The sequence below is a fragment of the Rhinolophus ferrumequinum genome, chromosome 7, assembly GCF_004115265.2.
Source record: "Rhinolophus ferrumequinum isolate MPI-CBG mRhiFer1 chromosome 7, mRhiFer1_v1.p, whole genome shotgun sequence".
Taxonomy (NCBI): domain Eukaryota; kingdom Metazoa; phylum Chordata; class Mammalia; order Chiroptera; family Rhinolophidae; genus Rhinolophus; species Rhinolophus ferrumequinum.
The window spans coordinates 98,313,531-98,329,324 of NC_046290.1; the positions used below are offsets into that span (position 1 = coordinate 98,313,531).

General features: G+C 42.2%; 1 protein-coding gene across 5 annotated transcripts in view; it reads right to left on the reverse strand.

Annotated features, from left to right (window-relative positions):
* Positions 1 to 15,794, reverse strand: part of CALN1 (calneuron 1) — a 656,133-nt gene that overhangs the window by 203,784 nt on the left and 436,555 nt on the right. For all 5 annotated transcript variants that reach the window (XM_033110564.1, XM_033110567.1, XM_033110566.1 and 2 more), the window contains one exon: positions 8,132 to 8,244. In XM_033110564.1, coding sequence (XP_032966455.1) covers positions 8,132 to 8,244 — 113 coding nt within the window. The remainder of the gene's footprint in view (positions 1 to 8,131; positions 8,245 to 15,794) is intronic.

Below are 15,794 nucleotides of genomic sequence, written 5' to 3' on the forward strand. Positions count from 1 at the left end.
TGCATATACGAATTAAGACTTTCCTGTTAATGTAACCAAGGACTTTTTCCTCTTCCTGTTGTGATCATTTGTCAGCCCATCCTCAAAACAGACTCAGGAACCAGTCATGAATTTATTTAGAAGGGATTTTAAAAAATCACTTTAAATTTATTTGTTTCTGATTATACAATCAATTCAGACATACTCCTAAAATGTGACTTTTCAGCACACTAATTGGATATACGGTAACTGATAAGTTGGGGACTGTAGCAAGCCTTGAGTCTCCTGTGGCTTTCTCAGCAAAGGCCCACACAGCTGCTTTGGGTGGGCGCTGTCCCTCAGGGGCCTTGCAACAGTTTCTTTTGTCCTGGTAGCTGGGGGCTGTGATTCTGATTATATGCTTTTCTTTAAATTAAATTAATTGAGGTGACAATGATTAGCAAAATTACATAGGTTTCAAGTGTACAATTCTATAACTGATTAAATGCTTTTATATTTTCATATCAACTTTGTGTTTTGTGTACCATAACGAGTATGTGTATTATAAACTCTAATCACTCTTTTTGCCACTGAAAACAGTTGTTTTAGAACGTGATTTTGTTGATTTGAGATTTTAACTTCATTGAAAAATAAGTGTAGATCATATGACCTAATTGTAGAAATTTCAGAAAATAAAAACAAAGAAAAAGAAAAAATTACATTCACATGTATTTCAATCCATAATAATTAGTATCACCAGAATTATTACATTTTCTCCAGTTTTTGTCTCTCTGTGAATATAAATGGATGTATAATAGATATAGAACAGTGATGCAATTGTACTGTAAAGTCACTCTCTACAGCCTGTAAGGTGAAAATATTATTTTTAATAATTGTACAATAGTCCATCTTTGTAACTGCATTTTCTACATTTCTGACTAATTTCAAATGACTGCGTCCTGGACATAGAAATATTTTTAATTATAGGGTTTAAACATTTGAAAAGTTGTGGCTAAGTATCTCCAGAAAGTTTTCAGAAAAGTTTTACAATTTATGTTTCTACCAGTAGCATATGAGTTTGCATATTTTATCTCAGCCTTGATAGAACTGAGTATTAGAATATGTTTTATTCTTTTCTAATCTGATAGGAGAAAAATGTTATCCAGTTACAATTTGAATTGACGTTTCTTAGATTTCCAGTGAGGTTGAACTGTTTTGATATGTTTATCGAAAGTATCTATCAATTGTCTGCTGTTCCTTATCCCATTTCTCTATTGTCATTGTTAAGAGGTTTCCATACTGCTTTAGAAATGGTCTTCACATATGCTTTATGCCATATTTTTCTGTTTGTTCATTTTTGAAATATTAATTTAATCATTTGTTAAGAATTTGTATTTATGATTTCTTTCATTGCTTTAATGCTTAGAAAAGCATTTCCAAGTTAGGAAAATAATTACACACTGATATGCAATTTCTTCCCCTTTTAGAGACAGTTAAAACATATAAAAGCAGACTTCATTTTATTGCGCTTCACTTTATTGCACTTCACAGATGTTGCATTTTTTACAGACTGAGGGAAAGACCCTCCACCAGCAAAAATTTATGACTCACTTTATTGTGAGACTCCCCTTATTACGGTGGTCAGGAACTGAACCCGCACCAGCTCCAAGGTATGCCTGTAGCGTCATATAGGCTAAAGCCAAAGGCAGTCATAAATATGGATAAATCTGTAAAAAACCCAAATTACTCCAGTATGAGGCAGACCGGTGAGCCTGATCAGATGCTTGCCTCGTAGGACAAGTCACTGAAATCTCAGGGACTCAGCGGCTCTGACACGAGGGCGAGCAGCAGGTCACCTAGAGGTCTTCTGGAAACCCAGCCTGCTGGGCCGGCCCACCTGGGAGCTTCAGATTCAGTGTTTCTGGGGTGGGGCCCAGGCATTTGCATTTCTAACAGGTCCCAGGTGCCGCTGCTGCTGCTGTTGGTTCAGGAAACACAGGAGTAGACACCCTGCTAACACCAGTACTTTCCATCCTCCATGTTTACCGCAATAAAACTGCTCTGGGGACTAATGCACTTGCTGTCAGTCTAATAGGCCTCGTGATGGGCCTCGCTGCCGAAAGCTACTTAGGTTCCATTAGGTGGTTAAGGCCTGAAGAGCGGCAGCTTTGGATCCACAGCTCTGATAGAGTGGCACGCTGACAAAATATTGAGGGTAAAACAATCCTGTTGGTGCCAGATTTGACGTGAGGAGAGACTGCCTAGTAGAATGCCAGTTATTCTTAAAATACAAGAAGGAGAAGTCCTGGTATTTTCTATGTGTCGGCCCCATGCAAAAAATGTCTCACAGGAATGAATATGATTTCTTCTGTCTTTTTCATTTGCTTTCCCTGCAAGTTTTATCAACAGTCAACCTCGTGAGACAGGTAATCTCCAGTTTTACAGATGAAAAAATTATAGATATTTAATAGATACCTGACTAACTGGGGATCGCATTTTCTGTTCTTTAATTTTATTTTTCTGATTATAAAAGTAACATATGCCCACTGTCAAGATTTTGGAAAATACAGAGATATATCATCACTCATAATCCCACCACACATGAAAAAAATCACTGTCGGTTTTGAAATATTTCTTTCCAGTCCCTTTATGCATAACAGATTTGGATTGTACTGTACGTGTAACTTCCTGCAGTGTTTCTCTCATGTCATGAACATGGAACATCAAGTGCTCTCAGCTGCCCACGAGTCAAGTTTCAGTCCAGGTCCTCACCCATCTCAGCCATAGCCCTGGAGCCAGCACATACATGATCCCATGGGACAGAAATCAAGAGTCCAGAACCACAGAGGAAATGGAAAGCCAGGAACGACATGACTCCAGAGCAAGAATTTTGGATGGAGGGACAGAGAACAAGACTGGAGTGATTCCTGGGGAGAAACTAGAGATCTTTTACTACACCTGCTGTGTATTATCACACCAGATGGGCAGGAGTAGATAGCAGGAGAGGATGCTGAGCAAGTATATTGATAGAGAAGTCAGTGTGACAAATAGGCCCTGATCTGGACCAAGTCTGGGGATGGGTGTGCCCCACATTTTTATTCTAGGATAACTCACAGTGTCTTGGACATTGCACACAGCTGTGGGGTAAATGCTATGATCACAACCCATACATATGGGCAAGAAGGCTCAGGACATCTAGGCAACACTCTCAGGGAGACTGTATGAGCTTCTTGTTCCATGACCTCCAGCCTCAAACGCATCCCCACACACCCAGCACCACCCCATGAAAACATCCATTTGCTTGAATATTAGTGTATTTCACTTCTTAAAAACAGAAACTCTAAGTTCGTCATGTTTTAATGAATGAGGCTCGACTGTGAACAAGATAAAAATGTGAGCAAAGGAGCCCAGTTTTGGAGCACCCATTCGATGTTTTTCAGAGTCATGGCAGCCAAAGTGCTTTACTCGTGCCTTCCAGTACCTACAGTAAGGCATACACACAGCTCAGCTCTGTTAGCGAAGTGTGAACTCATTTCTCTCTTTCTCCAGAGGGAGAAGAGGTTAACAGAAGTGTGAGCTGGACCTCGAGATCAGCAGAGCTGTCTGATCTCCGATGGTCCCTGTCATCACCCTTCTCATGGGGTGCTGTCTGCACAGTCAGTGCAGAAGACAGGGCACAGGGGTGGAGTTCACAGCCTCTGTGATGACGGGGGTAAAGCTTGTGACGCAGCAGTGGGGCTCTCTCCTCTGCCACTGGGGCCATCTACTGAAGTAAAGACTCTCATTCTGGGTATAAGTGGACAAAGGTGTGTGGTGTGAATGAATGGTGGGACAATAGTGATTGAGGACCCCACTTATAAGCAGTTGCAATCAACCTGAAGCACTGAGCATGAAAGCTCCTCCAATCCCGAGTTCCAGCCCCGTTCAGTGGCCCGCTTCCCTCCTCTCCATCATCAACATACACCAAGACCTAAGGCCGACTTCAAACACAATTTCATTCCACATTTCTTCCCCAAATATGTCACTGTGGTAACAGCAAACACACAGAAAATTGATGACTGAAGCATAAGAACACAGTAACAATTTCACAGGTTATTATTACATAAGAGAAAGGTTCTGAACTGGCTGCCAAGAAATCTGTGAGCCTCACACCAGGCTGAGTGCCCTGGGAGAACGGCCCTCCAACCACTCTCCTTAGGAGCGAGGCTACATCGGGGGGCCAAGCACATTCTGCCTTCACTGATAACCAATTTCCTGCAAAGAGCCAGTGGCTCATAACTTTTAGGACTAGCACCAACTGATAAACAGCTGTTTTTGCAGAATCCTATCTGATTTTATTTTCACCTAGGCACTGTAGGGCAGAAAGCACTGGTGGGAGCACTGGAAGGCAGATTGGATTAGCAAGACGAAGCCAGTGCCTGGTAGTATCACTTCTCAGAAGCCAGAGAACAGCATGGTCACAGGTTTCCTCTAAGGTGGGAAGAAACCAGGGCCTGGGGCAAATAAAAGACTGTGGCAGCAGTGGTGGCTGAGCAGGGGAAGCCCAATTACAGAATGTTCACCTTCTGTGGTAGCTGGCCTCCAGGAGGGCCCCAATGGCCCTTGCCTCCAGAGTTAGTCCTCTCCCACCCTAAACAGGAACGACCCGTATAACCAAGGGGCCATTGCAGAAATGATGGCGTTTGACTTCCAAGGCTGGGTCATAAAAGCCATTGTAGCTTCTGCCTTGTCCCCTCGTGGATCACTTATTTTGAGGGAAGCCAGCTGCCATGTCATGAGGACACACGAGCAGCAATATGGAGATATCCGTGTGACAAGGACCCGAAGTTTCCTGCCAACAGCCAGCATCACCTTGCCAGCCATGTGAGTGAGCTACCTTGAACCACAGCCTCCAGCCCCAGTCAAACCTTCAGATGATCACAGCCCCAGCCAGCATCTTGACAACAACTTCATGAAAGACCCTAAGCCAGAACCACCCATCTAAGCTGCTTTCAAATTCCTGAACCACAGAAACTGTATGAGATAGAAAATATTTATCATTTCACGTCACTAGCTTTTGGTGTCAGGTATTATGCAGCAAACAGATCATAAATGCACCCTGCCAGGTGTACCAATTATGTCTGTGACTTTGTCCCTGGTGGGAAGTCTTGTCAGAGTATCTTAAATGAATGGTCTTGTCCTTTCTAGAATACTGGTACCTCCTAATATCGATATCCCTTGCCTGGATCTCCAGCACAGAAAGCTGCCTTCCTGCTGCTCTTCTTCTATACCATTTCCACCACTGTGGCAAAGCAAACACACATGTACATGTGCATATGCTCACATGCACATACACAACGTTCTTTTAAACCTGAAAAATCGCTGAATCACTCAAGTGCTGGAAATAATGAACTTTTTCCAGGAAGAATATGATGCTCTGGATATTTTAGTACCATTTTTCACTCTGACTCTGAATGGCCAGATGGCAGGGGGAAAGGGCAGCTGACTACTGAGATTGATAGATGTCTGTTCTCCTTTCCTAGCAATACAATTAGGAGCTGAGTGAGCATCAGCCGGAGAGAAAAGCCCCAGCCATGCATTCTGGCATTCATTTAAATATTTCAGAATGGAATTTTTGCCCTTTCCTCTGATTTCCCCATCCCATTTGTTTATCACCCTTGGATAAGAAGGGGGGTCTTTGGTAAGACAAAAACACAGAAACTTTGTGAGCATAATAGCCTCTCCAAATTATGGTAGAGGCAGTCAATACATCATGAGAGGAATATTTCCTCACTGTGTAAATGTTGTACTAGGAAGAACACAGAACACATGAGGCTCTAACTACCTGCAGCTCCTTCCCCTCCAGGACGGGGCCCAAGAAGAATGCTGAGAGCCTGGAGACCTTGCCACATTCTCTTAGGCTAGAGTGGGCCCTGAGGGCAGAGAGAGGCAAATGGGTAGAAAGCATTCAGAGAGGAGAATAAAGAACAGCAGAGAAGGGAAACTAGGGAGAGAAAGAATTCCCGATGCCCATCCAGCATGGGTCTGTATGGTTTGGAAGATGGCCAGGTGGGAAGCAGTGCTTCTCTACCTTCTTATCTACATGTTTATTTTTCATTTCTTCCAGGGCACTCTACCTATCTGTTCTTCCAAGTGTGCAGTCATAACTGAAGGGTTACCTGTGACATTGCATGTGGAATATTCTCATCAAGTGGCAAATAGGGTCATAGAGGTCCTTTTCTAGGAAGAATCAAGGCTGATCATGACCACAGTTTGAGGAGATTGTGTTCTCCTGATGTGCCTCTGCAGCGTGGAGGTCAGAGACTCAGTCTCATTGTCCCCTGCCCCTAAGGCCCCAGGAACAGGTCCTGTCTCTCTGCTCCTCTTCACCTCCACACCCTCCCCAGTGAGCTCATCCCTGCCTATGATCTCACCCACGAGATCTGGTGAATCCCAGGGTTTTCAGCCCTGGTCCGTGATCGTCCCTGGTTTCAGCTGTGCATACACTTCCTCCTTCTCTTGGTTATCTGACCCCAGCCTTACTCTCAACATGTCCAGTTTAGAATTCTACACCGCAAAGACTTCTTTTCTCCATGATCTTATTCCTGGGGTTGGGGGGTGGGGGATGAGGGTGAGGGGGATCAAATGTATGGTGATGGAAGGGGAGCTGACTCTGGGTGGTGAACACACAGTGTGATTTATGGATGATGTGATACAGAATTGCACACCTGAAATCTATGTAATTTTGCTAACAATTGTCACCCCAATAAATTAAAAAAAAAAAAAAAAAGCCAGGTGGGAACCTTAGAGTTATCTCAATTCTTCTCTTTTCTCAGGACCTAAATCCATCCTGCCAATGGTCCTGAGGTTTTGCCCTTCAAACTGTACCTTGGATACGGTTCATGACTTCCCTGTACTCGTTATCTCCACCCTTTTCATACTTTTCATCATGGCAGGCCTGGAATGCTCACTTTTCTTACTTTGTTCACTTAATTCCCCCCATGTTTCAAAGTTTAAAACAAGTGTCCCCATTTCCTAAAGCCTTATCTGACCCCTCAAGACCACATTTGTCTCCTCTATTGAATTTCTATTTGTTCTATTCAAGACAATTGTTACTGACAACCTGCGTGTGCAATGTGCCAGGTGCCAGGGCACTGCAACACTGAAGCCCCTGGCCTCAAGGAGATTCCGTCTAGTAACCACCACACCAATTAATCACTCCTTTGTTTTCCCTCTCTTAATTGTGTTTCCCCAACTATGTTCTTAAATACCCAGGACTGTGTCTCAAATGTCTTTGGTAAAACCCACAGTGACTGTTAGACTACAGAGCACATAACATGTTCTTACTACTTGTTGGTTATCTGCAAGATAGGTAACAGAATCCGACTAGAGGCACAAGTCAACTGCAATCCTATTCTAGGTTACAGAAATATCTTCAGTTAAGGAAAAAAAAAAAAAAAACATCAAGAAATTAAAGAAACTATGCCGTGTTTGAACGGTGTTTTACATGTCTAACCAATAATTTAATTTAATTTGTCAAATTATTTGACTCAAATTTTTAATATAATGATTGATAACACATTTTCCAAAGTCCACAATCATGAAATAATAGTCACATTATAAGATTAAAGAACTAATGTAAAAATGATTTATAGCTCTTTCATAATTCAAAGGTAGATATCTGGAATTTCCTTAGAGATTTTACAAGACAGAAACAGGAGCAAATTGAGAAGCATCGAACACAAATTCTTAGATAAAATTATTCTGTCTTATTAAGAGTATTGATAGGATCCAAACACACATGACAACCATGACATCCTCTCAGCAAGGGTCTCCTGGAACCAGGAACAGAATTGGGGTCAGTTAATACTGATGTGTCTTTTTTTAAGTGTCCCTAAGAAAAAGACTTTTGTGAATCCTAAGTAAAGGAGTCTCATTTCTCCAAACTGTAAAACTCTTTTTGATATAAGAAAAAATTTTATTCCTCCAACCTTTAAATGAGTATAGTTTTGATTCTTGATTCAGAAAACCTAGTATGGACCTCAATTTAGACGTCAAAAAATATATATCACTCCAGCCCAGAAAAAATCTTCATGTGCTGAACAGAAGCTCAAGAATTCAGAGTTTAAAATTAGTCTCAAACACATGTTTACTATCAAGCTTAATCTTTAAAAAAAAAAAAAAAAATTCTTACCTGCCAGAATATGCTATCTATTGTGTTTCCAAGAAAACCATCACGACCTTCTGAAGACACCAGTTTGGGGCCAAGAATTGTCATGAATTCATCAAAGTCCACCTGGCCATCCCCTGAAAGGAAAATATATAAATATGAATAGAAAAATAGCTGAAATTGACTTACTATACCCCATGAAATAAACATTTCCAGGTTTTTCTCCTTGGCATGGCCTCAATAAATAAAGAGCTAGTAGCATTACTAAAAATTGTGCAACATTCTTAAAATATCAAAAGGAACCCAAGAAATTATTGCAATTCTTCGTACATCCGGTACCACATATTCCTAATTATTTGTCAGTATTTCTATCTCCATGCCCAACCAGCAGCTCCTCTTTAGTGACCACACATCTCACCTGCTATACCTCCTGGACCTCAAATTGCCCAGCTATACATGACAGAAATTGTGACTTCATCTTTATCTCTACCTTCATCTTTGTTGCCCAAACATACATTTAGTTGTCAAGTCTTACTGAATTTACCTCTTAGATACCTGTGGCTATTCTATTTTCCTTGTTAAAGACTATGGTGGGAAAATGATTCCAAGAACTCATGTTCCTAGTTATAATTACTATATTACTAGTAGAATGGCTTTCTGCCCTCACACTCTCACGTCCACACTGTCTTCCAGACAGTTCTGAGTTTACTTCCCCATAGCAAATCTGATCATGCTTTATAAATCAATGCCATCTTCAAAAATAAGGAAATAACCTCAGGACAGCATTCAAGTCCCACTATGAGTTTTGCCACCTTTTGTTCCCCACAAAATGCCATCCTCTTTCAGAGTTCCCTTCCTCTGTACATCTAGGATGCCTTCCCCCACTTACCTGGTGACTGCCATCTTGTTCTCTAAGATGGAGCTTAAATATCATATTCTCTTTTCGTTTTCTTCCTGACATTTCCTCATCTAACTAGACAGAGTGGCCAAACTTGGTCTCTCCTACTAACTTAATGTACACCCACTATAGACGTATCATCCTGTATCTTAGTCACTCATTTGCATGCTTATCTCCCACCCGAACTGTGAGCTCTGCAAGGTCAGGGACCTACACTGAAACTTCTTTGTATATTCAGCACCATGGTGGACACTCAGTATGTACTTACAGAATGAATGAATGCTGTCTCTTGCTTGTTTTTTCTTTGTTCATGTCATCCACTGATCCAGCATCTACTGGATCTTTCATGCTAGCGCTAACACTGACCAAAAGATAGACCTGAGCCAACTCAGACAAAAGCAGACATTCAGGGTATTGTCCAAACCTCAATGACTCGTCTGTGTGTCATTCTGCACCCTCAGGACTGCTCAAGAGGGTGTCTCCACCAAGAGCTCACCACATGTTGGCCCCAGCGGTGAAAACAGCCCAGGTGTCTACACCCAAGTTCGCCAAAGTGCAGACACCTCAATCCACTCCCAGAGTGCAATTGCCTTTAAAGAGCCCTCTATTTCAAAAAGAACCTATTTCAAAAAGCCAAGCAGATGTCATCATAAAGATGTCAATAATTCAGATAAAACTTTCTAGAGGATAAAGGAGGCATGGAAAGTCAGTGGGAAAGGAAAAATTTAGCTACTAAGTGGGGTGGGGCATTCAGTGGACTACTGAGAGGGAATTGATTTATCTCTCACCATTCAACAAAATAAAAGGATCTAATATTTCACCATCACCAGTTACCATAAGAAAGTTAATTTAAGCAACAATGAATTAGTATCTTGCCTGTCAAATTAGTGAATATTTCTGAAAAGAATACTGCCCAGGGCTGGCAGAGGTCCAGACAGGCTCTCTTCTGCATTCCACTCATCTGGATATTGACTGGCAGTATTTTCAGATGCTGTAGCATGCTGATTCTTTTTGACATAATAACTTACTTTTAAAGAAAAAGACAAAACAAAGAGATAATCTTAAATTAAGACCAAGATATTTGCCTAAAGATAGTCATCCAGTATTTGTAAAAATGGAAAATTGGAAGCTGAAGAAAGAGAATAGCCCAGTCTTCCTGGAATTCACGCTGAGCTGGCTCCATGTGGCTCCAAGTCTCAGACAAGCACGCTTGTTATACACATGCACTAACCCTCTGTGTGTGTATTACCTGTGTGTGTATTACATGCCACTGAGTTGGCTCCAATTCCTGGAGACCCTATGAATGAGTGATGTCCACAGGGACCTGTCCTCAACATCCCTGCTCAGCTCCTGTAGACTCACATCCCTGGCTTCTTTTATGGAGTCAATCTATCTTGTACGTGGCCTTCCTCTTTTCCTGCTCACCGCAAATAACCCCTGCTAGTTATAGCTGGGACTAGAGGGCCAACAAGTCTCAGACTAAAATATGCATTCTCAGTAGAGACAGGATAATCCTCAATGAGGTGAAAAGTGATTCTTAGGGGACAAAAACAATCTTAGATATTACAATAGTCTGTGTCCCTCCTGGGCTATAGTACATAAACAGATACAAAGCATATCTGTGCTATTAAAATTTCATGGGGATGAGTAACTAGGGAAACAGATGTCTTAAAAGGCTCCGCCTGGGTGTGGGGCAGCTATTAAAACAAAAAGAAGAGGTAGAAGGTTGAGAAACACTGGACTAGAAGATGTCCCAAGTACTATGGTTCTCCTTCGCCAGGCCCCCTCTGGAATGTCTCTGTTGGCAGTGGGCATTATCCAACTCTCTGTCACCATGTTCTAACAGTTCATAAAGGCTTAGCAGCTCAAGTGCATGGGTCGTTTTTTATGAAAACCTCATAAGACCTGAACTTAAAATGTGTTCACCAGGCGGAGTCACTCAAGCTCATGGTCCAGGTGTAGTGGGCAGTGCTGTCTGTCAGCTGGGGGCCTAACAGGGGCATGGGCCCCAGGACATGGCAGCACACCTGCTTCTCAGTGCCACGGCAACAGGGCTGTCTCTGAACAGTCGACCTTCCAGGTAAGAGGGGAGAGACCACCTACTTCTCAGAACCTCCCCAGGGTGAAGGGACGGCAGCAGCGTGAGACTAATGCATTTCAAGGGTCCACAGGGAACTCTAGTCAAAGTCATCAAGGAATGCTCATAGATGGTGCCTTGGCTGAGAGCCCCAAACCCAACGCTGACAAGCAGAAACGATGCTTCAGAACCATGTCCTGGCTTTGGCGAAATGGGCAGCTCATGCACAACTCAGAGCCTTGGCTGGAGGGAAAGTGCTGGGGAGAGCTGCTCAAGACCACATGGGCAGTGACACTGCACTGCAGGAGTACAGGTGACTCAACAGAGACTGTCTGCTACGTGGAGGAGAGCTCTAGTTCATGGGAGGATTTGCTTCTAGCTATTTCGCAGAGCACATTTGGAACATCGGATTATGTATTAGTCAAAATGTGACTTCCCTTCCATTTTTAACTATCATTGAGCAAAGGGAGATTCCTACAGGCCCACAGTTAATAATCAAGTTGGGGACCCCTCTCTCTACCTCTCTCAGGATTTTCTCAGCTCTGGTTCCTGAGTGTGTGTGTACACAGCACATTTTCTGCAGACCTTCTGTAAATGACGGCTCCTACTGCTAATATTCAGCTCGACACCAGTTCTACCAGCATTACAAGGTTCTATTCAGATGCAGTCTGAGGAAAAGCTCTCTTCAGCAGATCCTAGTTTAACAGACAAACAGAATTGAGAACATCAACAAGCTATCAATGCTGGTCCCACAAGACGTGTCCCTGTGTCCCCAACCATTCACTCCATCCATCTCAGGAGAACTGAGACAATTAGAATCTCAGAGAACAATTTTTCACTAAGTCCATTATACAAAAACCATTCCCAGGCCGAGGCAAGGTCTGAGAAGTATGATGACGTTCCAAATATCTGACATTTACTGAGCACTGACAATGTGCTGGGCATTGTTTAAAGAAATTTCCATACACAGATTCATCCTTAGTCGTCCAGCAACTGATTTTACAAATAAGAAAACAGAAGCACAGAGAGATTCAGAATCTTTCAGAAGCGTGTATAGGGAGCAGAGCCAGCAGCCTGCCTGTGCTTTTTCTGCTTCTCAGGAGGCCAGGTCATGGATGGGCTTTGTGCGGACCCTCTTTTCCCTGATCCGTGTTCCCTAGTGGGGGGTCCTATGGCTGCCTGGAACCTAGAGGTAAGTGGAAATTGTAATTGCTCTCTTTGACCTAGCTGTTACATCTCATATCAACCTCTAGAGGTGTTTCTTAATAATTTAAAAGAGTAATAATAAGTGATAGTAAGTATTGATTTAATACTTGCTTTATGGCAGACACAGAGCTTTTCATGTATTATCTTGTCTGATCCCACCCCAACACTAAGAACGAGTTCTCCCCTTCCACATTTTACCCCAGACAAAACTTAGGCAGGAAAAGGTTAAAAGTAACTAGATCGGGACGTCATCAATATGGCTGAATGAGGTGACCCTCTGGAAATCTCCCCTGAAATTCACAACAAATTGAAAAATTATAACTCCACAAAGGACTCCCTGCACAGCAGACAGACAAGATGAGGGTCTCACTACTGAATTCACCTAAAGGTGGGCAAATTGCGTGAGCAGGGGAGGAGGGTAGGGAGAAGTGCAGCGATGGAGTGGCGTGGGCACAGGACGCAGACCTAGCTCAGTGCTCCGAGCTCGCTGCATCCCGGAGCTACCGCAGCTGCAGGAGAGGGAAGAACTCGGACTGCTAAGGGCTCCGCTTATGGCCCACAGGGCTGAGGGGACAGCATATAACACGGCTGAACCCAATGCTCATGGCAGAGACCTCGGAGCAAAGACTGACGGAGAAGGCTGAAAATGGTGACCTAAGCCCTCATTGCCGAGCAGAGGATGGAAGCCTTAGGCACTGAGACTAGTTGACCCCTTCCTACCCTCCCAGAGCTCGCCCCGCCCCCACCTGCCTGGTGCCAGAAGCGGAACAGTAGCAGTGTCAGATCAAAAGAACAGAATACTTGCTGTTCTGAGAACTGTGGACCGCAGACACAGATTCGCAGCCCAACTAGTTCAGGTAAAGGGGAGAAAGCTGTGAAAGCATTGCTCTGAGCTACCTCTCACAACTCACACCACCCCTCCCCCACCTATCTGGGAGGATCCCTCCTGGAGTAAACAGAGCTGCTGAAACACACGGGCTCTGAATCTGGTGCAGGAAGAGCTTTGGAACTTCAAAAGCTCTCCGCATCCCCACAGGGACGCAGTGCTCTATGACCCAGGTGAACCGTTAACAGAGGAGAAGCCTGCATTCCAGGTAATCCCACTATTGTGTCAGAAGCTGGAATAGTGCAGAGAAAACATAACACTACAGTGTGAGAGAGAAAAAAAAGGCTTCAGTTGGAGAGAAAATAAAGCATTCCAGAAACACGTACTGGAAAACAAAAGAAAGACCTCTTCCTATCAACCTATTGCAAAAGTCACTCCTGTAGATGTCTAGGAAGAGAAATAATAAATCAGTAATTGCCATGAATAACCAAGGCAACAAGACAGCTCAGAAAGAAAATGAAAAGTCTCCAGAAAATGAACTTAAAGATATGGAAATATGTGACTTAAATGACAGAGAATTCAAGATTGCAGTTCTGAAAAACCTCAACGAGATGCAAAAAAACACAGCAAGGCAGTTTAATGAACACAATCAAGAACAACATGAGCATGTTACAAAAGAGATTGAATATTTAAAAAAGAACTAAATAGAATTTCTGGAGATTAAGAACTCAACAGCATAAATTAAGAATGAAATAGCCAGCTTTGGTAGTAGAGTTCACCAGATGGAGGAAAGATTCAGGGACATCGAAGATAGAAACCTGGAAATGACACGGATGGAAGAAGAAAGAGACTTGACTTAAAAGAAATGAAAGAACTCTACAAGAACTTTCTGACTCCATCCGAAAGAGCAATATAACAATCATGGGCATACCAGAAGGAGAAGAAAGAGAGAAGGGAACAGAATATATTCAAACAAATCGTCAAGGAGAACGTCCCAAACTTGTGGACAGAACTGGATCCTCAAATCCAAGAAGCAAATAGAACACCTAATTACCTCAATGCCAACAGGCCTTCTCCAAGGCACATTGCATTCAAGCTGTCTAAAATCAACGACAAAGAAGGAATCCTTAAGGCAGCCAGGGATCAGAAGACGGTAACCTACAAAGGAAAGCCCATTAGATTATCATCATATTTTTCAGCAGAAACTGTACAAGCCAGGAGGGAGTGGAACCAAATATTCAAAGTATTGAAAGAGAGAAATTATGAGCCAAGAATAATATATCCAGCAACAACATCCTTTAGATGTGAAGGAGGAATAAAGACCTTTCCAGAGATACAGAAGCTGAGGGAATTTTCTAATACACGACCTGCACTACAAGAAATACTAAAGGAGGCTATTCGACCACCATCAACAGGGACAATTTGTGGCATCCAAAACATAAAAAGGGGGAGAGTAAAGGCCTGAACTGGAATATGGCAGTGGAGAAGTGGGCATGCTGAAGAAAATGGAATACTCTAAACATCAAACTTTCTTTTACATAAACTTCAGGGTAACCACTTAAAAAAAATCCAGAACTGAAATATATACTGTAATAAAAGAAGAAACAAAGGGAAGTATCATAGAATACCACCACACAGAAATAATACACAACAACAAAATGGCAAAGAAACAATGGAGACACAGTCTTACCAGAAAACTAAAGATAGAATGATAGTAAATCCTCACATATCAATAATCACCCTAAATGTAAATGGACTGAACTCACCAATAAAAAGGCACAGAGTAGCAGATTGGAGCAAAAAAAACTAAACCCAACCATATGCTGTCTCCAAGAGACACATCTCAGCTACAAGGACAAGCATAGACTCAAACTGAAAGGGTGGAAATTGACACTCCAAGCAAATGGTATCCATAAAAAACCAGGTGTAGCTATAATGATATCAGATGAAACAGATTTCAGGGTGAAAAAGGTAATGAGAGACAAAGATGGACATTTCATAATGGTAAAGGGGACTATACAACAAGAAGACGTAACAGTCATCAATATTTATGCCCCTGATCAGGGTGCACCGAAATATACCAAGCAACTACTAACAGAACTAAAGGGAGAAATTGACCAAAACACAATTATACTAGGGGACCTAAATACATCATTGACAGCTATGAATAGATCATCCAAACAGAAAATAAATAACAAAACAGCAGCCCTAAATGACACATTAGATGAAATGGACATAATTGACATTTATAGAGCAAGAAATCCTAAAACATCAGACTATACATTTTTTTCTAGTGTACATGAAACATTCTCAAGGAGAGACCATATATTGGGACATAAAACTAAAATTAAACTCAACAAATTTAAGAAGATTGAAATCATACCAAACATATTCTCTGATCACAAGGCTTTGAAATTGGATATAACTGCAAAAAGAAAGCAGGACAAAACACAAATACATGGAGATTAAACAACATACTTTTAAAGAACTACCGGGTCAAAGAAGGAATTAGAGGAGAGATCAAAAGATAGAGATTGGTGACGTCATAGGAATGACGGCAGCAAAGCCCACTTTTTGAGTTCTCCTTCGGATCTTATCACAAATGGGATATATAACCCATCAAAGGACTCTGCTCATCACGCAGAACAGCTAAGTGACTTGTGCAAGGATTACTTGCAGG